Genomic DNA, 24,498 nt, shown 5'->3' on the forward strand with positions numbered 1-24,498 from the left:
ATTTAATGAAACCAACCGCCATGTGAAGGAGCAGATCCTCTACAGCAAATTAATCAAATTCCTCAACTGTGCCAGACTTTAGTGCGAATGAGGAAGATCTGGAATCACACAATGCCAGTTTATTATTTTGCTTTATTTTTCCTTTGAAGTCAGGAGAGATGTTTTATTCATGTTGAAAACTTTCACAGGAATAAATTAAAACTGTCTTCATGCATTCTCTTTGGGTATCTGCACTCTCACTGTAAAAATGCTGTATGATGTTTGGCAAACAGAGAACGCTGAGAGTCCCAGGGCTGCTGGGGGGGGGGGAATTTTGGCTATTGGATGAGAAAAGGAGAAAGGAAAAGAGGAAGGAAAGAAAAACAAGGAACACCTTTAAAGTATAAAGCTGAGTGTGAGTTATCATCCACTTCAGTTATCAGTCGTTGGGCTTCAGTATCGTGCAAAAGTCTTAAGCCACCCCTCATTTCACTGGAAAGTAAATGCAGCAGTTTTATTGAAGTATGTACAAACATAAAGGAAACTAGTCTAAGGAGCTTGGAAAGAAAAGCGTCTGGACTTCTTTAAGTTGTTTGAAGACGTTTCACATCTCATCCGAGAAACTTCTTCAGTTTAGATAAAAACCTTAGAACACTGATCAGGGGGTCCTTTCTGCCTCTTGTGGGGGACACTCCCATAGGGCTTAAATCTGGGACTCTCCACCATTTGACCTTAGGACTGAAGAAGCTTCTCGGATGAGAGGTGAAACGTCTTCAAGCAACTTAAAGAAGTCCAGACGCTTTTCTTTCCAAGCTCCTTAGACTGTGATGACCTGGATGACTGAGAACCTTCACAGACATAAAGGAAACTACAATATATAAGTCAAAAACACAGTTTGTACAATTCAAACAAGCTTGAAAGTCAATATTTTGTATGACCAACTTTATTCTTCAGCACAGACTAAACTTTCTTTTTTTTCTTCCTTACACCGCTGACTTAAATGCAACTCCAAAACCATGACTAAGCCTCCACTGTGTTTTATATGGTGGCTGTACACACTCATTGTTGTACCTCTATTCTCATCCACTTCATAATAATGACATACAGCTTTTAAGAATGGCTTCTTTACCGTTTTTGACGTGGCTTTGGGAAACAGTGGATGAATCAATTGGGGGCCTGATGCATCTTTCAGGGTATCCACATTCAGATTGGATGAAGGGTTTGGGAGTTTCAGGTCCTAAATATGTGCCACTCTCTTTTTAAAGGCACAAAAGGTAGTTGGACAGTTGAGTCAAAAGCTATTTCAGGTAGGTGAGGGCAATTCCTTCGTGTATGTCATTATCACTTAAGCAGATAAAAGGCCTGAAGTTGATTTGAGGTTTGATTTGGAAGATTTTGCTGTAAACAGACAGCATGCGGTCAAAGGAGCTCTCCATGCAGGTGAAACAAGCCATCCAGAAAAAAACCATCTGAGAAAGTGCTACAATATTAGGAGTGAGTGACCTGGAAGATAATAGTGGTGGATGATCGCAGAATCATCCACCAACTTTCCCCTTGTGGGACAATTAAAGGATTTTTCTAATCATTTCCATGGTGAAGAGGAAACCCCTTCACAACAGCCAACCAAGTGAACAACACTCTCCAGGAAATAGGCGTATCGATATCCAAGTCTACCATAATAAGAAGACTGCATGAAAGCAAATACAGAGGATTCACTGCAAGGTGCGAGCCACTCATAAGCCTCAAGAATAGAAAGGCTAGATTGGACTAGCCTGCTAAAGCACTGAAAGCTGGTGCAGTAAAGGCCTGGCAGAGTATTAAAAAGAAGAAAATGCAGCATCTACTGATGTCCATGGGGTCAAGACTTCAGGCTGTTATTACCAGCAAAGGCTTTTAAAACAAGTATTAGAAACTAACAATTTATTTTCAGTTATTTAATTAGTTCAGTTGCTTTTGACCTGCATTTGAAATGAAGCGATCGTGTTAAGTTCCTTACATTCTTATGCAATCTTTTTGTTCAACCCATTAAATTAAAGCTGAAAGTCTTCACTTCAGCTGCAGTTGTTTCATTTAAAGTTAATTGCTTCTGTACAAATACTTATGGACCTAACTCCTTCTTCTTTTGTCCCTTCTGCAAACTTGGCACACCGTGTTGAGACATTAGTTTTCAGGTCTTTGCTCTTTGGGAATCACTTTGTTGGTGCCAGAACAAACTGTTTTCTCTTTCATGTTTTCCATGGAGTCACCTAAAATGGTAACATATGTGTTTCCATGACAGTTTGCTACTACAAAGTGCATAAAGATACAATTTAAAATTCTTTGCTAAGTTGTCTGTTACTGGTTCATCCTTGAGTTACTTATGCTGGATAGGTCAAAGAAAAAAAGATTTCCTCCAGAAATGTTCAGGACTAGACTGAAAATGAGCCAAAAACCGTCCAGTGTCCAAAGACAAATCCACAGAAAGCTGAGAAAATTAGTGCTCAAGACTACCTTAAAAAATCAAATATGACAGCTTAGAATCAAAATTTAAAGAAATGAATTGTAGCCCAAGACTTTTGCACATACATAGCCAATAAGAACTGATTATATAACGATATTAGAGCTATGTATTTATGTTTCCTACTGTTCTATCCCCCCAGAAAAAAATTGCATATATTTATTGTTTGTTATCAGGACGTCAGAAAAGGGACTCATAAGTTTTGGAGCCCTCACCCATTGAGGAAATATTTCTAAAAATATTTCAAAGTAATTCCTCCCCAAAATTAATCAGCAATTTCTATAACGCATTTATGAGTTTCAGTACAAGTGCAACTTTGGATATGAGGCAAGGTGGGAAGCTGAGACTGGCACTCAAATCTCAGAGGACGCCTGGGAAAAGGTGTTCGGTGAAGCCCATCTCGTGACTCTGGGCTGTGGAGAGAATTCAAATGGAAGGTGGTCATGAGATATTTTAGAACCCCGGAGATAATGGCCAAAATGAAGCCTACAAATCCTGATACCTGCTGGCGAAATTGTGGTACTCATTTAGGAACCCACTCACATATATTCTGGTCATGCCCAAAAATCTGCTCATTTTGGAATAACATATTTAAAGTTCTCAATACAGTTTTCCAACAACCACTAACAAAAGACCAACAGTAAAGTAAGAGAAATTTACCAGATGGAGGAAATAACATATACTCTGCGGATTCAGAGAGAATTGTTTACTGAGCGTTGGCGACCCATACATGCTTTACTGTTTCAATAATTTAGCATAGGTCTGTTTCGTTTTGTTCATTCATGGCTATTAAGATTGTCACATGTTTTTTAATATTACGTAAAGTTTCTTTTTTTTTGGGGGGGGGGGGGGTTGCATCCCAGTTTTGTGTTGTGTTTCCTAATTGCAGTTCTTATTGTAATCTGTATTTCTGCACTGCGGTTCCTGTAACTTTCTTACTTGTGAACATTGCAATGTTGTAAATTATAATAAAATCTGAGTTTAAAAAAAAAAAAAAAGAAAGAAAAGGGACTCACACTCTCAGACACGACCAGTGTCTGTGTGACAGTTTTAAAGAAATGATCTGGAGCTGCAGCTAAATTTAATAGGATCTTTCTTCACTCATGCTCTGCCAGGTTTTCTGAAATTTGGCTACTCGTGTTTGAACAGTATTACTGACCGACAACTAGACAGACCGACAAATAAAGCAGAAGCACTGAAGCCATACCTCTGCCTCACAGGAATAATAGTATACATTCTCTACCAGATGTTCAGGACTGTTGTTTGCTACAAGTAGATTTTTAAAGGAAATATTAATGCTCATTGATTTAGTTTTTTCAAAGGTTTATATGTTGATCATATTGGCATTATTTGTTTAGATCTTATATCACAGCATTAGGCCCACAAAGGTTGGAGGTTCACTTTAAACTATCATTTGGTTAATGGGAGGGAAGAGAATATGGATTCTTCAATATTGCAAGTAAGGTGATAGTTCAGTATGGTGCTTTCTTGAAGATGGTTATTTTGGCAAAGTGGATTCAGATTTGAATATATATTAAGCTGATATGAATCATTTTTCACATTAGTCAAGGTGTGAATGGGTATATATCCTTTGTTTTAGAGCAAGATTGCATAAAATCTTTCTGGTCAAATTTCGTGAAACTTATTACTGTTTAATAATATATAAAAAATAACTGCCAGAGGCAGATGGTTGCTGTTGCTCTCACATTTCAGCTCTTTTTGGCTTTTTACCCACTGCAACTGCAAGCGTAGCTGCTGTCAACTCAAATAAAGCGTTATTTTTTTATTTGACCTGGGTTCCCTGTCTGGACCATGGCGCTGCCTCTTTGCTGGTCAAGTGTGAGATGGAAAAGAAAGGATCACCTCCACCATGAATTTTAGCTGTGATGCCCCTGTCATTGTTAATGTTGTTACTATGTAACCAACCTTTTTAAATGGAACTGTTCGTTTCAGCCAGCTGCCATCCCAAGTGATGGGCAAAAACTGTGTAACCAGCAAGTAACCAAGACTTTTACTGAAGAAGAATTTTACTGAGTAGTTCAGTTTTCTTTCGGCACTTTGGTAAGTTGAATAGCTATCCTGCTATAATACAATTTGATTCTGTGAATAAATTTTGTTAAAAAGTATAAAACGTACATTTAATTTGTAGCATTCCCATATCCTTTACTAGAAAGTGACCACAGAGAGTTGATCAGGTTCTATAAATCTAAACATTGACTGTGTGCATTTCATCCACAAATTTATATCTTTACAGCCAATATGTGATGTTAAGCATTTTATTGAAAATTAATTGAGAGACATTTTTTCATCTCCCTTGAGATGCTCTGCTAAACCTTAACTGTAGCCACCTTCAGCTTCTTCTAGTTTGTTGGCCATGACAACTGACACACTTATCAATTGCCCAATTACTTTTTAACCTTTGAAACTGAGGGTGTGTTAATCAATGCAACACATTTGTTGAAGTCCTGGAATTAAAGCTAAATGTCTGCACTTTAATCTTTCTATATTTTTGGGATTCAACAGTAGTGGTATATGGAGGCAAAAATGCAAAATTTCTTGTAGACCTAAGTCTGTTTCTTATTGGTCATAATTTATGGTCAACAAGAAACAGGAGTAAAACGTTATTCTTCAGATCTTACACTTTGATACTCGTTACTTATTCTTCTTTTGACCAAAACCAATCATTGAGCTCACGGTGTTAAAGGTTGTGAATTAGAACAGCTGCGATTATGTGCTGTGGGCTTTGGTCTGTTGAGGTACTCTGAGAGGCTTTTGGTAATCCCTCCCCCGTTTCTCGGTTTATTTCCCTCAGCGAAAGGGTTTCTCACCTAAGCCTAAAGAGGTGACAGAGGAGGGCTGAAAACTGCAAGGAGGGAGGAGAAAATATGAGCCCGAGTAATATGAGATGGGGACCTTGAACCCTTAAACGGGCGGATCTCTACCTTTCTAAGTGATAGTGAAAGTTTATCCATAGCTGTTTGCCTTTTGTTTTTAATCTGTGTATTTCTTTGATACTTCCTCCTATGTCGAGCTCCCTCTGTGATTCAGCCCCCTCTGGAGTTTCACTTTGTTTGTGTATAGCGAAATGCTAAACAAAGAACCGAAAGGGGGGTGGGCTGGGGGGCGGGGAGGAAGCAGAACAACAGATTGAGCAGGGAAGATAAAAGAAGAAAGCACCCCGAGGAGATAATAAAAATATCTCACCTTACTCCCTCATCCTCTCCCTCTGCGATAACACCCTCTCCTTTCCTCCTTTTGTATTACTATCACTGACACTGTAGGAATTGTCCTTCACAAAAAGCACTTTATTTGACTGAAGACAAATCATGAAACACTTAAATTTATAAAAGGAAGTAGCAACCATATCTCATCTGACAGTTCTTTACTAAGCAGCATACTTAGATATAATGTAGACTCAAGAATGTTTATAATACAGACTAAATCTTTCCTTTGATTTTCCCGTCGTCTCTTTGACCTCGTCTGTTTTCCAAAGAGCGGTGACATGTCATCTGACATGGCCTTTCTTGGAGAAAAAACCCCATCCTTCCATCCCTTTTCCCTGCCTCGTCCTTATTATCATTGCCTGCTCATAACCACCCCTTGCGCTTTTCATAACAGCCCTCTCTCTGTCATCCCCTTCCCGTTCATTTTTTCTCTCCCTCTCCGTCTGTGCGTCGGCTGGTTTACAGTGGTGACAGTAGATAGTTTTTAATGAGCAGTAAGATGTGGAGCAGAGATCACAGTGAGACAGGACGGCACAGCCTGGCATCCAATTCCCATTACTCATCCATTATTCACACACCGATTTTTATCTCTGGGATGAGGACTTTCATTTTGAAGTGACATTCAATTTTCATGTCCCCAATCAGCATAAAGCTGCATTTATTTTGACAAAAGACATCTGTGTCACAGAAAGGGAATTTTTTGCACAAGGAACAAGTTCATTGAAGTTACAACCAATTCGGCTTCCTTCACAGCAAAACACAAAGAAAACCATAATGAGAGACACGTGAACTATTGAACCTCAAATCTATAGGTTACGCTTGATCTCCTACTGAATTTGTAAGTTTACTCACTTCCAAAGAAATAAACAGTCTCTAATTTTTATGGTAGTTTAATTTTAATCGAGAAACTAAAATTAAAAACAAAACAAAACTATACGAGGACTAGAGCATGAGGGAGAACACAACAAAGGGCAAGGTAGGACTGAGACAATATGTACACACAGACGATAACGAGGGAACAGCCAGCAGACAGAGATCAACTGAAACTAATTACAAATGACAAGACGGGGAAGTAGATATGAATACAAAGCACAAGAGACAAGAGGTCATCAAAATAAAACAGGAAATGACATAACAGACTAAAAGGATCTCATTTCACAGTAAAAAAAAAAAAACAGATATATTGTTATAATGTTAATGTGCAGCACATACTCATGCACAAAAAGCATGAAGTAAACACTCTGTTATTAAAAGTTTTATTAAAGGTAAAATGAATCTCCTTTGCGTATTTGCATTTGCTTGTATTTTCTTATTCCACCTTGGTGACTTGTTGTGAACTGATGTTATGTTAAAAAAAGAACATGAATTATTTTCCTTTGTTCCAAACACTTTGGAAGCACAGCCTTTGGGCAGGTCATTTACTGAGGGTGGGACTCTATAAGAAGGTAGATAGTAGCATGCACTTCAACTGCATTAACACATAAATTGTGGTATTTTGCATGCTGTATTGTGCATATTGTGTATTGTATTTATTTCTGCTTTAGTGAGTATACAGAGGAAGGAAAATCGTAGTGTTTCAGCCATCGGTCCGCTCTGTTATGGAGGTGCTACACAGTATATCTTCAATAAAGCAATGCAAAAACTAATTTTTAAATGCTGAAGGGATTAGCAGAAAGAATAATCATGTGACTTGTGAAACCTGGTTGTTTCAAAAGTCACAATAAGGAAGTGTAAAACAAAAAAAAGAAAAAAGGCGCATTGTTAACGTTGTTATAGTTTATAGTTCAATTATGACACGTGACTGATGATGGGGTCAAAATGTCTCTGCTCATTTTGACCCTTTTTTTACATTTCTTTTAAACTCTAATGAAAAGGCAAACCTGATACGGTCTTAGCAGCGCACTATTTCCATCCAGCACTTTAACCCGGGCCGACTTTATTTAACTGAGAGATTATAGTTGAGGAATATGTGCAAAACCAAGTATCCAAGCAACAACAGAGGCACTGTCCCTTTTATCTTGTTTGCCACCTCTGCTACACAACCTTTCCTCACCCTTGAGCGGTTATTGAGGGGATCCAATTTTTGTTGTTCTTTCATTCTGAAAAATAAATAAATAAATAAATAAATAAAAAGTGCCCTTGAGCAAAACCCCTCGACCTCAATCTAATCCGGTGAAGCTGCTCAGTGGCCATCAGTATGACAGCGAGGGTACAGATGGCAGCTTTTCAGCTTTCAGTGTTTGTATGTTTAACTTGCACTCCCTCACACACACGGCTCTCTAAGTCATCCAATTGAAAAGAAGAATGTGCTCAGTATGAACTCGAGCCTGTTTTTTTTTTTTTATTTGAGCCCCGTTTTACGCTATTAATGGGATTAAAATGCAATAATTTAGTATCCCATTTTATTGGTAAATCATTTATTTAAGAGTTCAAAAGTAAGGAATACTTTAGTGCACATTTTTTGTCCTGTTGGGGAATTTGCTTTAATTTGACTCCTTTTATATTTTCAGGCGAGTTCGGTGAGGTATACAAAGGTCGCCTGAAACCTGTGGGAAAAAAAGAAATCCCTGTGGCCATCAAGACCCTGAAGGTGGGCTACTCTGAGAGGCAGAGGAGGGACTTCCTGTCAGAGGCCTCAATCATGGGCCAGTTTGACCAACCAAATATCATCAGACTGGAGGGCGTGGTCACCAAGAGCAGGCCTACGATGATAATCACAGAGTTCATGGAGAATGGAGCACTGGACTCATTTCTCAGGGTAACTGCTACACTTTAGACCACTTTCAGGATCGGGTTATCTAAACGTTTGATTAAGGTTCCTATGAGGGGAAATTCCCAAGGAATAAGGAGTGCGACCGCACAGCTACTGTCCAGAGAGGGTCGATGTATTTAACCATTAATATAAACTGCGTCAACCCTGACATAGCCAAGCTTACTAAAGTTTAATAATTAAGGCTTACGACACTTTTCTCCAACGTAAACAGGAGAAATATAACTGAAAAGAGGGAAAAAAGGCTTTCCACACTTACAGCAAGTTTTTGCCTAGCGACTCTAAGAACAACCATCACTTGTCTGGACAGCACTGCTCAGCAGCTCAAGGTGCTAATGGTGTGGTTGGTCAGGTTCAGTTCCCAACCACTTATCATCTAGAACTCAACATGATGCTTAAGAAAAATGAAGATAACCTTCAGCCTGACAGGAAGAAACACACGATTTACACTCTGAAATACAAATGATAAAAATTACGATTGAGCATCACACATTGGACATGGTACAGTATTATATCACATGCTTTTGGGATATTTAATACCTCTACCAGATCTGGATCTGTTCATTTATTAGGCATACCTAATAAACCGGTAACTGAGTATAGGCACCTTCACCTTCGGTTCAAACTAAATAACCAAACAGAGCAACAGTTGGAGAGAGGAGGACTGTAAGTTTTTGAAGAAATAGACACAAAGACAGAAATAGCCTTCTGCGCTTCCCTTTCTCCTCTCTTCCTTCCTGTGCTCTTTCCGCCTCATCCTGCCAGCCTGACTGTCTGTCAGTCTGTCCGTCTCTTTGATCCTGCCCTCCTTTTGAGGCGCCTCTAAAAACAGAAAGAGAAACTCTTTGATGTTTGGTTCTCACAGCGTGACCCCTTTTGACTCAGAAATCACCCGATGACTCATGCACACACACATACACAGACACGCACATTCACAAACACAATGATCGATCTTACTGGTGTTGCTGTCCTAGCGTGACCATCTTGGAGGCACAAGACCCAAAAGATCAATGCCGTGTGTGTGTGAGTGTGCCTAGAAGAAGGTCTTTGCCTGCAGAGGATTAGGCTAGAGGAGCATCAAAGGTGAGGTTTGATGCGCAAAGTGAATTAAAAGACACACACACACACACACACCTTCGACTGCAGAGATGTCAGTGGGGGATGTCAGTGATGTTTATAAGAAACAGAGACAGCCTGGCCCAGAGGTGAGGTAGCAAAAAGGCAAATATTTTGAGTTTTATCAAAAAATGTTTCATAAATCCAACAAAGCCTCCAGCAGCTCTAACCAGGAACTTTCTTAACTTTCCAAGCCACCTTTGTATAGTCTTGGTCAACTTGCTTTCGTTCTTTCCTTCTCTTTCTTTTTTTTGTACTTCTTTTTCTTATTCAGTACTATGCAAAAGTCTAGAGCGACCCTTCATTTCGTCATATTTTTTTATTCCAAGGAGACTGACTTTCTTTAAATGTTTCCAAGCGGTCTTGAGCAACAGCTTTCCAGACTTTCTGAAGGTCTTCCAAAGTTTTTTTTCTTTGGACATTGGCTGCTTTTTCATTCATTTTCAATCCAGTCCTTCCACCTGCCCATTTTCACATGAATGTTTGTTGTAACTCTGAATTAACAATCATTAAGGAATAAAAAGGAATCTACCTCAAGGAATAAAGCACTGTTTTGTCCACACATAACATACAGCTGGGCAAATAACCAACTTTAAATTATGTCTATAGGCAATTTATTATTAGCAGCTTGTCACAAAAACACATCATTTGTTCCAATTTCTTTATTTGAGTCTGCGAAGAATGCAGATCGTTCTTATTCCTGACGATTTGTCACGTCCCGAGGCATCCCATAGAAACGCAAAAGGTACTCTCCTGCGTCCCTTTGATACGCACCGGATTGTGGATGGAATTCAATAGAATGACACTCCTGGCGGTAACACACGCTCCAGCCGTGTATTCCAGCCCAAACCCAACCTTAATCCTAACTCTAACCATAGCCTTATCTCTAACCTTAACTACAGTCTGAATTGTATCAGATAGTGTTTTCTAAAGCAATTAATGATGAGAAAGTAAAATAAAGGTACATGTGTAGATTCATACCAAGCGGTTGTCATGTTTCCTGACATTTCCGAACGTGTAACACACAGAGGGGCTGGGTGACCGAGAGCGTAACATACCGAGGATTTGTCACACACACAATATGTTACATTTTGGGATGAGAACGTGTTGGAAGAATGCCAAGAAATGATAAGAAAAAATCCAGCAAAGACCTGACACAGGACCTGAGAGATGCATCTGCTGATCCATCTGCTGTTTAATGAAGCCTCATCAGAAATAGTCTCAGTGGAAGGGTGGCTGTCAAGAAGCCATTGTTAAGGATGGGAAACGGGGAGAAAAGGTTCTGCTAAATTACACCAGAATTGGACTGAAAATCAGTGACAACAGGTCTTACGGATGATGATGAATCCAAATTTGAAAGTTTTAGTTGAAATCCTTTGGGGTCATTATCTTACAGTATGAAATGCTTTGTGGCAACTGTTGTCATTTTGTGCTATGTAAGTAAACCTGAACTGAGAATGAATTGAGATCCTCATCAGTATGTATCAAGGAGGTCAGGAATGAGGTACAGCAGTGAGTGTCTACAGCCATCTGTGAAATACTGACTTTGACACAATTTGGGGCTGCACTTCAGTCAGTGAAATGCAGCCACCATCCCATACTATTTATACACTGTGTGATTGGCAGCAGCTTCATTTTTGACTATGACAATGACCTCAAACACATTGTCAATGCAGTAAAAGCATAACTGGATAGAAAAACACACAATAAACACTATCAGTCATGGATTAGTCTCCCCAGAGACTTCCCAGACCTCAACATTATTGAAGTAGTGTGGGATCATCTTCACAGAGATCAGAACAAAATGCAGCCAACATCCAAAGAGGAGCTTTGAATGTCCTAAAAGAAGCCTGGAGAAGTATTCCTGGAGATGACTTGAAGAAGTTACGAGAAGGTTTTTATAGAGTTTGAGTATTTGCCTATTAGACCTCAGCTGAAGCTACAAAGTAGAGCAGGGCCCAATGTTGCTAATAGGACAGTACCTCCTGGAATTTACATACAGGTGGTGGCAGAGAGGAAGCAGATGGAGATTTTGAGTTTCTGAGGAGACTTGTCACATGAATGAGAGTCTGAAAGGCACTATGGCAGAGAAGCATTGAGTTAAAGGCTGATTGGCTAGCAGAAGACGTGCAAAAAGAAAATGCTCAGAGCGATGATGACAGAATTAAGTTTGAAAGCGTGGAAAAGCCGAAGTGATGTAAAGAATAGACTAGCAGCCTGAACACTCAGGAATGCAGACAGATGAATGTGAAAAGCTTTTCCTTATTGAACTTCAGCATAAACTGCATTTCAGGCTGTGATAAACAATAAAGGTGGTCATGCACCTCGTTTGCTTAAACCTATTTTAAACTAGCTGACATCCAGCTACATCTGACGGCAAAAAGGCTTTGTAGAATTTCCAGCTGTCTACTTTGTATTGGTCCAAAATGCCTGCTGTAACACTTTTATCACAGCGTTTCAATTAACTCTTTTCAGGGTGGTTTTCACACACGCACTGATGCCCTAAATTTTTCTATTCGTCACCCGACTGTGAGCTCCGTGTGGGGAAAAAAGCAAATATCCCACATGGTCACAGTAAACAGTCTTGAACCCTGCAGATCCTTTGTGCAAAGTCTATGTGATGTTCAAGAGAAGAGTGCAGGTAATAATCTGGAGTGGTTATCTTGTTTCCTGCCTCTTGCACACCCTTTCCAGGACACGCAACTACAGGGAGTGCAGAATTATTAGGCAAGTTGTATTTTTGAGGAATAATTTTATTATTGAACAACAACCATGTTCTCAATGAACCCAAAAAACTCATTAATATCAAAGCTGAATGTTTTTGGAAGTAGTTTTTAGTTTGTTTTTAGTTTTAGCTATTTTAGGGGGATATCTGTGTGTGCAGGTGACTATTACTGTGCATAATTATTAGGCAACTTAACAAAAAACAAATATATACCCATTTCAATTATTTATTTTTACCAGTGAAACCAATATAACATCTCCACATTCACAAATATACATTTCTGACATTCAAAAACAAAACAAAAACAACTCAGCGACCAATATAGCCACCTTTCTTTGCAAGGACACTCAAAAGCCTGCCATCCATGGATTCTGTCAGTGTTTTGATCTGTTCACCATCAACATTGCGTGCAGCAGCAACCACAGCCTCCCAGACACTGTTCAGAGAGGTGTACTGTTTTCCCTCCTTGTAAATCTCACATTTGATGATGGACCACAGGTTCTCAATGGGGTTCAGATCAGGTGAACAAGGAGGCCATGTCATTAGTTTTTCTTCTTTTATACCCTTTCTTGCCAGCCACGCTGTGGAGTACTTGGACGCATGTGATGGAGCCTTGTCCTGCATGAAAATCATGTTTTTCTTGAAGGATGCAGACTTCTTCCTGTACCACTGCTTGAAGACGGTGTCTTCCAGAAACTGGCAGTAGGACTGGGAGTTGAGCTTGACTCCATCCTCAACCCGAAAAGGCCCCACAAGCTCATCTTTGATGATACCAGCCCAAACCAGTACTCCACCTCCACCTTGCTGGCGTCTGAGTCGGACTGGAGCTCTCTGCCCTTTACCAATCCAGCCACGGGCCCATCCATCTGGCCCATCAAGACTCACTCTCATTTCATCAGTCCATAAAACCTTAGAAAAATCAGTCTTGAGATATTTCTTGGCCCAGTCTTGACGTTTCAGCTTGTGTGTCTTGTTCAGTGGTGGTCGTCTTTCAGCCTTTCTTACCTTGGCCATGTCTCTGAGTATTGCACACCTTGTGCTTTTGGGCACTCCAGTGATGTTGCAGCTCTGAAATATGGCCAAACTGGTGGCAAGTGGCATCTTGGCAGCTGCACGCTTGACTTTTCTCAGTTCATGGACAGTTATTTTGCGCCTTGGTTTTTCCACACGCTTCTTGCGACCCTGTTGACTATTTTGAATGAAACGCTTGATTGTTCGATGATCACGCTTCAGAAGCTTTGCAATTTTGAGACTGCTGCATCCCTCTGCAAGTTATCTCACTATTTTTGACTTTTCTGAGCCTGTCAAGTCCTTCTTTTGACCCATTTTGCCAAAGGAAAGGAAGTTGCCTAATAATTATGCACACCTGATATAGGGTGTTGATGTCATTAGACCACACCCCTTCTCATTACAGAGATGCACATCACCTAATATGCTTAATTGGTAGTAGGCTTTCGAGCCTATACAGCTTGGAGTAAGACAACATGCATGAAGAGGATGATGTGGACAAAATACTCATTTGCCTAATAATTCTGCACTCCCTGTATCTAAACCAAACGGGGCATCTGAAGTTTAAAAAAGCGTTTGAAGGGAACTCTCTACGGTTGTGTGCCGCATGTGAGGAAGGTCAACTGCAGATCACTGCCCAGAGTTCATGTGTGAAAAATAGCTTAGTAGTAAAAGCATTTGTTATATTAGCGTTGACACAGTTTGCAATTTCTTGGTCCCTTTTCAGAGTTTTTTTTAATTACCGTTATTTATTGAAGGATAGTCGTCCTTTGAGTATATCACATTTACACACCTGGAAGCTGCAAATTTTAACCACAGTCTGACTTGCTGGGCTCTAGGGGGTTAAAGGCCTTTCATAAGGGCACCACAGTGGTTGTAAGGAGGAAAGGTCAAAGGGATTCATTTTCACTCTTCCACCTAGATTTTAGCCTTCCGGTCATAAACCTGTTTCTGTAACCTTCTGGCCAACACGCAGCAGGACGTGTGCTTGAAGATTTTAGTGTGTCGGTGTATGCAAAGTTATTAAAATAGTCAGAAGTAAGAAGCAATAGTTGGGTTTCAGATGCTGTATTTTAAGCCTGTGCCAGCCTGTGCCAACACGAACACAGTATGAGCAAAGAAGTGAAAGCAGAAAATGGAATCTTGCAAAAGATTAAGTTCAAGTTTTTTCTTACTTGCATCATCTTGATCAAATTCTTTTTATGCAACTGTAACACAACGTACCACATTTACACACCATCATCTGTGCTGTAAATAGGGAAGGGATGGGGGGGTAAAAAATGTTTTTCTTTTATGACATTTTCTGTGAAGTGGTAATAAATCTTCTTACCTGCAAGATTCTTTCTAAAGCACTAAAGTGAAAAAGTCTGATAATGGAAAATAAGAATAATCCTGTCGGTTCATGGTTTCACAGCAAAATGATGGGCAGTTCCCAGTGATCCAGCTGGTTGGTATGCTGAGGGGCATCGCATCTGGAATGAGGTACTGACACTCACACCCAGACGCACACACACCCACTACAGAAATCCATTTTACTATAAAGATGGAGAAGAAACTTTTTCTAATCTTTCAGACATGGGTATGAGGATTTAGATTTCTTTTGGCGATATCAGTTCTTTCAGATGTTGAGATTTCATGTGGTGATATTCATGCTGTCTGGTCACGTGCATCAGCAGCTTGAGATGCGCTGTCTCCACATCCTGACGACTCCTTGCTCGGACACATACATTGATATGAGCACATAAACACATGCAACGTCCGCTATACGCTGCATTTGAATCCACTGGTAAAACTGCAACTTTTCAGCTTGGCAGACTGACAAATGCTCACACACAAACTCACGCACACTAGAGCCTATCTGTGTTAAATGCAGGCTGTGATAGCACAAAAACATGTAACTGTATACACATACATTAAATCCTATTCCTGTTTTATCGAAGGTAGCTGGCAGTGATAACATGCACTCACAGGCAAACACACACACACACACACACACACATAACTCTAAATCCCATTACCTTTTTATAGTAGCCTAGGTAGCTGGCTACAGATAACACAAATTCATACAATAACTCCTGTTGATGTTACAGGTACCTGGCGGAGATGAGTTATGTTCACCGGGACCTGGCAGCTCGAAATATCTTGGTTAACAGTAACCTCGTGTGTAAGGTGTCTGACTTCGGCTTATCACGTTATCTGGAGGAGGACACCTCCGACCCCACCTACACCAGCTCGCTGGTACGTAAGCTAAAAACACACTAACGCTTCCTTCTGCATTCCTTCATTCTGCAGACCAAAGGTGGGCAAAATGTTTGTTGCAGTGGTAGCTTTTCTTTACCAGGATTCTGGCCTGTTACTCACATTTATTAAAAGATAAAAAAGATGCACCACTTAAGAACTTTGGTCTGCCACAGTTTAACACACAGAAAATGAAAAGTCTCTGGATTGGTGAAAATGCAAATTTTAACCATTTTACAAGTAGGTCAATCATTTTAAAATAAAGTTTTCAGTTCAGTTCTGTCATTAAGAACTACCAAACATTTCTTCCCTTTAAATAGATTTCAGTATATTTATACACTCAATATACACATTATTAGGTACACCTACCTAGTACCTCTTTTCCCTTCACAACTGCATTCATTCTTCGTGGCACAGATCATGACCGTACTATCCGAATGTTGCAGCAGAATTTAGGATTCATCAGACCTGGTGCCATTTTTCTAATCTTGTGCGTTGTCCAATTTTGGCAAGCCTTTGTGAATTGTAGCCTACCACGTACAGAGTCACCTAAATGCAGGTTTACTTGACCATGTCTTCTAATGCCTAAATGCATTGCACTGCTGCTGTGTAATTGGCTGATTAGGCATTAGGTTGTGTTGTGAATGTATATAGAATATGTAGGAAAGGGATAAGATTTTTCCTATCCAAACCATAGTGGTTTCAATTTGTAGTCCATTTGTAGTCCAAGTACTGTCGACCAATTATATTTGGCAGTCAGAACTTTCTTTGTCATTACTCATCTACCTTATAGAGGCTTTTATATAAAATGATTGAAATGTATTTTCCATATATATACATACTTTTATATGTTCAGCAATTTGACTGTGATATGTGTTGTTTCCTACACACTTATCTGTGTGGTGCAGCCAGTCTGGAATCTTAATTAAGACTAAACTGATAAAGGCCGGATTGAAGTTTGTCCTGCGGGTGGTGAGTTGGACATTTTAGAAAGACTCAGCTTGTCAGATCACCGGTTTGTCACACCGATTTTTTTATCAATCTAAGCCGGACTTCACGGGCCCGCTCCGTACCTCAGCTCATCTGTGCTTTGAGCTGAATGTTAATACTTTAAATTAAAATGTGCTTGACTGATTACATTTAACACGTTGTCACACACTGCTTGAAGGTAACAATTTGTGTTATTTGTTTCTGCCGCTTCTCACTCGTCCCTGTGGTTGTGACTGTACTCACAAGCTGCCAAGTAGCTTGCTCGCTAATAAAAACTATGTTGAGCCACTCATGATGTTCATTTTACAGTTTAGATGCCTTTGCACACAAAAACATTCACTGAGTCTTTTTTTTAATATCCCGTGCCAGTCCTGCATTGGCCATTATCCTATAGACCTATAGGCATAGACCTGGCCGTTCATATTGTTCACACAGCATGTTAACCCTGAGGCCGATAAAAATTCAATTATAAGCTTAAGAGATCATAAATGTAAGCGATATTTTACTCCATGGGAAGAATAAAGATTCAGGCTATCCTATTGGGAAACAAATATAATTCATAATTTAACCCTCTGAGGTCTAAAAACGGATCTATGCTTTTGTGTTAAATCTACAACGCAGGTATGTTGGAACTGCAAAACCCTCCACAGACGTGTAATGTACTTACACGTAAATGTAAGGACTATTGTGATTGGCCTGTTCAGTACCGTTGATTCATCCTGTGCATCCAGCTACGTTTTCTCTGCAGTTTTTGAGTTTATTAGTGAGAAAACTAATAATCAGAGCCTCAACCTCACAACCTGACTCACAAGTCAAGAGTGGGCCATGGGACAAGGACATGAACACTAGCACTTTGGTTGTAGGAGACTACGTTGGTTGCATCGTTGACTGGACCAAGATTCACCACAGAAGTCTAAATTAGTTTTAAATCTTCATCAGTGGTGTCACTGACTTTAACTTTAGCTCCTGTGAATCAAAAATATGTAAGTTTTGTTTTTATTTCATTGCTTTCCCAGGTCTTGTTAATCAGGGAACAGATTAATTTTGATACATCAAAAACTATTCACATTATTTTTCCAAATAAAAATTCTGTTTTAGCCTTTCCAAGGGAAGGGTACAGCCTGGGAGTATTTTTGAATCTCCTTAAACAAAAACAACGTGACTCAGTGGGCTCAATTGTGTTTGCTCACATCTATCTGTCATGAAACACGGTGTTACCTCCTTACTAGGATAACACAGAGATGAAGATTTGAGATTTGACAAGAAACAACAGGAAAACTAGATTAAACTGAAACACGCAAAGAAATAAATCCAAACCAATATTCAAAATGCAAACAAAACCCAGAGCACAAAACTAACCAGAATTAAAGACTAAAGTAAATACAGAGATCTAGGACCAGGGTGGGGTTAAAGAAAAGTTTTTGCCTGATGGATTAAATACACACTGCCTTAAACTTGTGTCGCTTGCCTGACTCAAAAAGGAGTCTATTAAAAAGAAATGTTTGTCTTAAGCATTTCCTTTAATATATTAAATTTGATACACCAGCCAAACCAGCATATGGTAATGCATCCTTTTATCCTGGATTTCACTCAGCAGTCAGAAGGAAGAAGTTTTTGTTTACGCACTACTTTGTCTTCATTAGAAAAGACAACAGCAGGCAGATGTGGATTTGTCTACGTGAAGCAGGTGGATGCTATCAAGCATCTGCTTTGTCTACACTTCCACACTCGAGAACAAAAAAAAAAGTGGGAAAATTCATGTTGCCTGCCCTTAAATTTCCCCTGAAATTTGCCATTTTTCTTTCTTTTTTTTAACACACGTGTGCATAATGCACAGTTTTCACCACCATGTCTGATAAGAGACTTCAGCTAAGAACTATGTGACGAATACGTAAGCAGAACTATCAGGTATAAAGCTACAAATCCTTTTTTCCTTCCCTACTGCCCTTAGTTATTTATTTCCTTCTTTTCTTTTTCCCCCTTTTTTTTTCTCTCAGGGAGGTAAAATCCCCGTGAGGTGGACGGCACCAGAGGCGATCGCCTACAGGAAATTCACGTCAGCTTCAGATGTCTGGAGTTACGGGATCGTCACCTGGGAGGTGATGTCATATGGGGAGAGACCTTACTGGGACATGAGCAACCAAGATGTAAGTCACCACCTGCTTGCCTGAGAGAGGGCAACAGAGAGAGAAAGAGACTCGTAGTTTGAGTTCTCACTGATGTCTGTGGCTGTAAAATATCGTGTACGTCTGTTCCAGCACGTGTGTGTGGCGTTCGGGGAAGTGCTTGTTTGTTTCCTCCGTCACAGCAGGGCGTCTGCATGTCTAGGAAACACACATGGAAAATGAGGACATCAATTTAAGTGTCACAGAAATGTTTGTTCCATGAAAATCAGACCAAAAGGCAAAGGATTTTTTTTTCTTTCCTGGGATTTTCTTCTGGGAATATTTCATGGTAGTGACAGCTTTATTCCAATTACCTTCACAGTGTGAGCAATTTGCCGCGGCATTTCTTTACCTTGCGCTCTCCTTGTGTCTCGTCATATCACACTGATGTTTATTAAGTGTTCTGAGATCATTCATCCTGCCGTAGTCAGTTCACATTTACTGGTTTTGTGTTAAAAATGGTAACACTTTATCATAACCACGGTGAGTAAATATTAAATGTATAGTTGAACTTTAGTTAATAGCTGAGATAACAGTTATATTCACACCATAACATAATAGTGGAGCTTGTGAGTAGTTGTGCATAAAGCAAACTGCAATGACAACCATAAGTGATGCAGGACACAAACACCTTTTCCTACCACCCAACCCGTCTTCTTATTTTCAATTCAATTCAATTCAATTTTATTTATATAGCGCCAAATCACAACAAAAGTCGCCTCAAGGCGCTTCATAGATACAGAGAAAAACCCAACAATCATATGACCCCCTATGAGCAAGCACTTTGGCGACAGTGGGAAGGAAAAACTCCCTTTTAACAGGAAGAAACCTCCGGCAGAACCAGGCTCAGGGAGGGGCGGCCATCTGCTGCGACCGGTTGGGGTGAGAGAAGGAAGACAGGATAAAAGACATGCTGTGGAAGAGAGACAGAGGTTAATAACAGATATGATTCAATGCAGAGAGGTCTATTAATACATAGTGAGTGAGAAAGGTGACTGGAAAGGAAAAACTCAATGCATCATGGGAATCCCCCGGCAGCCTACGTCTATTGCAGCATAACTAAGGGAGGATTCAGGGTCACCTGGTCCAGCCCTAACTATATGCTTTAGCAAAAAGGAAAGTTTTAAGCCTAATCTTAAAAGTAGAGATAGTTTCTGTCTCCCGAATCCAAACTGGAAGCTGGTTCCACAGAAGAGGGGCCTGAAAACTGAAGGCTCTGCCTCCCATTCTACTTTTAAATACTCTAGGAACAACAAGTAGGCCTGCAGAGCGAGAGCGAAGTGCTCTAATAGGGTGATATGGTACTACAAGGTCATTAAGATAAGATGGGGCCTGATTATTTAAGACCTTGTATGTGAGGAGCAGGATTTTGAATTCAATTCTGGATTTAACAGGAAGCCAATGAAGGGAAGCCAAAACAGGAGAAATATGCTCTCTCCTTCTAGTCCCTGTCAGTACTCTTGCTGCAGCATTTTGGATTAGCTGAAGGCTTTTCAGTGAGTTTTTTGGACATCCTAATAATAATGAATTACAGTAGTCCAGCCTGGAAGTAATAAATGCATGAACTAGTTTTTCAGCGTCACTCTGAGACAGGATATTTCTAATTTTAGAGATGTTGCGCAAATGGAAGAAAGCAGTCTTACATATTTGTTTAATATGTGCGTTGAAGGACATGTCCTGGTCAAAAATGACTCCAAGGTTCCTCACAGCGTTACTGGAGGCCAAGGTAATGCCATCCAGAGTATGAATCTGGTTAGATACCATATTTCTAAGATTTTCAGGGCCGAGTACAATAACCTCAGTTTTATCTGAATTAAGAAGCAGAAAGTTAGCGGCCATCCAGGTCTTTATGTCTTTAAGACATTCCTGCAGTTTAACTAATTGGTGTGTGTTATCTGGCTTCATGGACAGATAGAGCTGGGTGTCATCTGCATAGCAGTGAAAATGTATGCTATGTCTTCTAATGATGCTGCCTAAGGGAAGCATGTATAATGTAAACAGAATTGGTCCTAGCACTGAACCCTGTGGAACTCCATAATTAACCTCAGTGGGTGAAGAGGACTCTCCATTTACATGCACAAATTGGAGTCTATTAGATAGATATGATACAAACCACTGCAGTGCAGTACCTGTAATACCTACAGCATGTTCTAATCGCTCTAATAGGATATTATGGTCGACAGTATCGAACGCTGCACTGAGGTCTAGCAGGACAAGCACAGAGATGAGTCCACTGTCAGAGGCCATAAGAAGATCATTTGTAACCTTCACTAAAGCTGTTTCTGAGCTGTGATGAGCTCTGAAACCTGACTGAAACTCTTCAAATAAACCATTCCTCTGCAGATGATCTGTTAGCTGTTTGACAACTACTCTTTCAAGGATTTTTGATATGAAAGGAAGGTTGGAGATTGGCCTATAATTAGCTAAGACTGCTGGGTCTAGAGATGGCTTTTTGAGTAAAGGTTTAACCACAGCCAGCTTGAAGGCCTGTGGTACATAGCCGACCATTAGAGATAGGTTGATCATATTTAAGATCGAAGAATTAATCAATGGCAGGACTTCTTTGAGCAGTTTTGTAGGAATGGGGTCTAAAAGACACGTTGATGGTTTGGAGGAAGTAATTATTGAAGTTAACTCAGAAAGATCAATTGGAGAAAAAGAGTCTAACTTAACATCAATGGTACTAAGAGTAGCTGTAGATAATATTACATCTGTGGGATGATTACTGGTAATTTTTTCTCTAATGATAAAAATTTTATTTGTGAAGAAGTTCATGAAGTCATTACTAGTTAACGTTAAAGGGATGGTTGGCTCAACAGAGCTCTGACTCTTTGTCAGCCTGGCTACAGTGCTGAAGAGAAACCTGGGGTTGTTCTTATTTTCTTCAATCAGTGATGAATAGTAAGATGTTCTGGCTTTGCGGAGGGCTTTCTTATAAAGCAGCAAACTATTTCTCCAGGCTAAATGATGATCCTCTAAATTTGTGACACGCCATTTCCTCTCCAGATTACGAGTCATCTGCTTTAGGGTACGTGTTTGAGAATTATACCACGGAGTCAGGTACTTCTGATTAGAGACCTTAGTTTTCACTGGAGCTACAGTATCCAGAGTCGTACGTAGTGAGGAGGTGGAATTATTAACAAGATAATCAACCTTATTTAAATATGTTTTAAAATCTGTTTTACCGTCATCACAGCTGTCAAAATAATGACTCTGGATTCAGTATTTGTTAACCATTTATAACTTTACAGTAACCATTCAGATAACAGACCAGTTAGCCAATTAGGAAATATCATTTCACCTCATTTTATTGTTGTTTTTTTAAACTGTAAAGGAGTACTGTTATATATTTAATGGTTATTATAAAGTGGTGCCAGAAACACTTGTACTTTCTTTAGGGTGAGAATTCAATTTATTATTTTTTTTATTTTTATTTATTTATTTTCTTGCCTGTCCCGTTTGGCTCTTTTGCCATCAGAATTATTGTCTAAAGGCGAAGAAAGATGCCCAACGGATTTACTTTACCAAATGGTCCATCCCAGCCTTGCCGTAATGGTCTATTTGATTCACCTTTTATTGTTTATTTTATTTTATTTTCACTTGTTAAATACGGGACAGACTTGACTGGGGAAAAGAAAGGGGAGAAAGGAAGGGAAAGAAAAACAGCGGGGAAGAGGGACGGGGATAAAGGGCAAAAACAACAAAAAACAACAAAATAAGCAGACAAAAAATATAAATATCAATCACCTGGATCACCTGTTGAGAAAGAAAAAAGAGAGAACAAGCAGAAGAAAAAAAAAAGAGCAACATAATAAACAACATCACGATGATCTATGGGAATGTAACAGTAAATACTAAATATTAAACATTATTGTGCAGCACGAGAATTCAATTTAACTGTAAAACCCTAAAGGGGATGCAGTGCAGTCCATGAAAATGAAGGTTCCACAAGACTGGACTGCTGACGTTTTTATTTTTAAGTTTCTGTTCTGAGAAGAAACATGATGCGCAGATTATAGTTACAGCACTAAAACCCACTTCAAATCACTGAAGCTTTAAATCCAAATTCTAGCTTTTTCAAATGATATATCTAATTACTTTGACACAAAGGAGGCTGGGGATTTTACAAGCTTCCAGTTTTGCTCGAGTCAAAACTTTAAAATACATTTTATTGCCGCAGAAAATCTGCCAAGCAGCTTCTAGTGTGTTTATTACCCCAGGTAAATATCTTCAATCAGCACCTTCTTAACTCTATTTCAGGAAACCACAGCCCCGCTCCAGCAGCATTTACCTGGCTTTAGACCTTGTTAACTCTATATATAAAGTTTTCTTTGTAGGATGAACTGCCGAGGAGTTAATCAGTGGCAAGATCCCCATCCTAACTATAAGACTGAGACATAAGTCTTTATTTAAATCATACAACTAATTCATTTCTTTATTTTTCTCTGTGGAGCACCATTTTCCCCATGTAGCTTCTATATCACCTTAAACACCTCTTTCCCCTTCTTTCACACATTCACACATTCACATTTTTCTCCCCTCCTCCCTTGCAGCTCCCTCAGTCTTCTCCCCCATGCTTGCTCGCAAGCAACAGAAGCAGTCTATGCAGCAGTAATGACACAGTCAGTATAATGACAGAGACAGATTTATAATGGCAGAGACTGCGTATAATGATGGTGAAAGTGTGTGTTACCACTAACGAAGGTCTGCCGGGGCATTAACTATGCATGAATCTCACACCCTAAACTCACACATATGACACACACCCTGCTAATCCACACACACACATGCAATCATACATGTGTAAAGGCATGCACGCACACACACATACACACACTTACACACACATGCAATTTCAAAGAACACTGAGCGGGGAAATTGTCAGCGGAGCCACTGCAGGTGCTGTGTTCAACATGAATTAATCATGAAAGAGACCTGTGATGTTTCACTACATTCGCTGCTATTTTGATTGACAGTGGTGCTTAAAGTGAATTTATGCAGCACAAAGCCCGAGAAGTGTGCCGGGGTCAAGTAGAGTTCACTCAGCGAACAGACAAATCCCCCGTGCTGCATTTACAGTAGGAGAAGCACCGCATTACCTCAGCTTACCGCGAGCTAGACTTCCAACTACACTGAGACAGACTTGTTACTTTACATTTACAGGGAATTGTGACAAAAAGAAGAAAAACACACACACACACACACTAAAGTATTATTTCATTCTCGCACTACTGTAGAGGTAGAAGTTTAGAAGTTTGGACACAGATGTGCAAATCACAGCCAGACAAAAGGTGGAGCGAAAACAAAGTTTAGTAGGTCAATGATCAAAGCAAGGAGAGGCAGAGGAGTCCGAGGGGGCGAAAGCTGGCAGGAGTAAGTCCAGATACAGGCAGAGGTCATACATAAATGTAGGTAGGCAGGATAACATGACAAAAAGCTGGACCACTCTGGCAGGAATGCAAAACAGAAAATCTGGCAGTACTGTGGTTACAGGGCAGAAAAACAGGAGCAGGTGTGCCGGTGGATGTGGAGGTCAATTGATGGGGAAGGGTGGGTACACACCAGGGATTGTGAACCAATAAACAGTGAGTTGAAATAACTGTTGAGGCAGTAATTTGTAGACAAAGGGTCTTAGTTTTTGAATTTGGACAACCATTTTTTCTGAATAATCTGTTGCCAGTACACTGGGTGGGGATGTGGTGGTCGAGATGGCAGAGGTATAGAGGTATAGAGATAGTTTAGTAGTAAAAGTAGTTTGTAAAAATCTGCTGTCTTGGATTGACTGC

General features: G+C 39.8%; 1 protein-coding gene across 1 annotated transcript in view; it reads left to right on the forward strand.

Annotated features, from left to right (window-relative positions):
• Positions 1-24,498, forward strand: part of LOC146369892 (ephrin type-B receptor 1-like) — a 130,156-nt gene that overhangs the window by 88,914 nt on the left and 16,744 nt on the right. The window contains exons 14-17 of the mRNA XM_084910377.1: positions 8,211-8,458; positions 14,734-14,801; positions 15,410-15,557; positions 18,545-18,694. Coding sequence (XP_084766503.1) covers positions 8,211-8,458; positions 14,734-14,801; positions 15,410-15,557; positions 18,545-18,694 — 614 coding nt within the window. The remainder of the gene's footprint in view (positions 1-8,210; positions 8,459-14,733; positions 14,802-15,409; positions 15,558-18,544; positions 18,695-24,498) is intronic.

This window comes from Perissodus microlepis, chromosome 17 (genome assembly GCF_051167445.1).
Source record: "Perissodus microlepis isolate ML-2025 ecotype Zambia chromosome 17, ASM5116744v1, whole genome shotgun sequence".
Taxonomy (NCBI): domain Eukaryota; kingdom Metazoa; phylum Chordata; class Actinopteri; order Cichliformes; family Cichlidae; genus Perissodus; species Perissodus microlepis.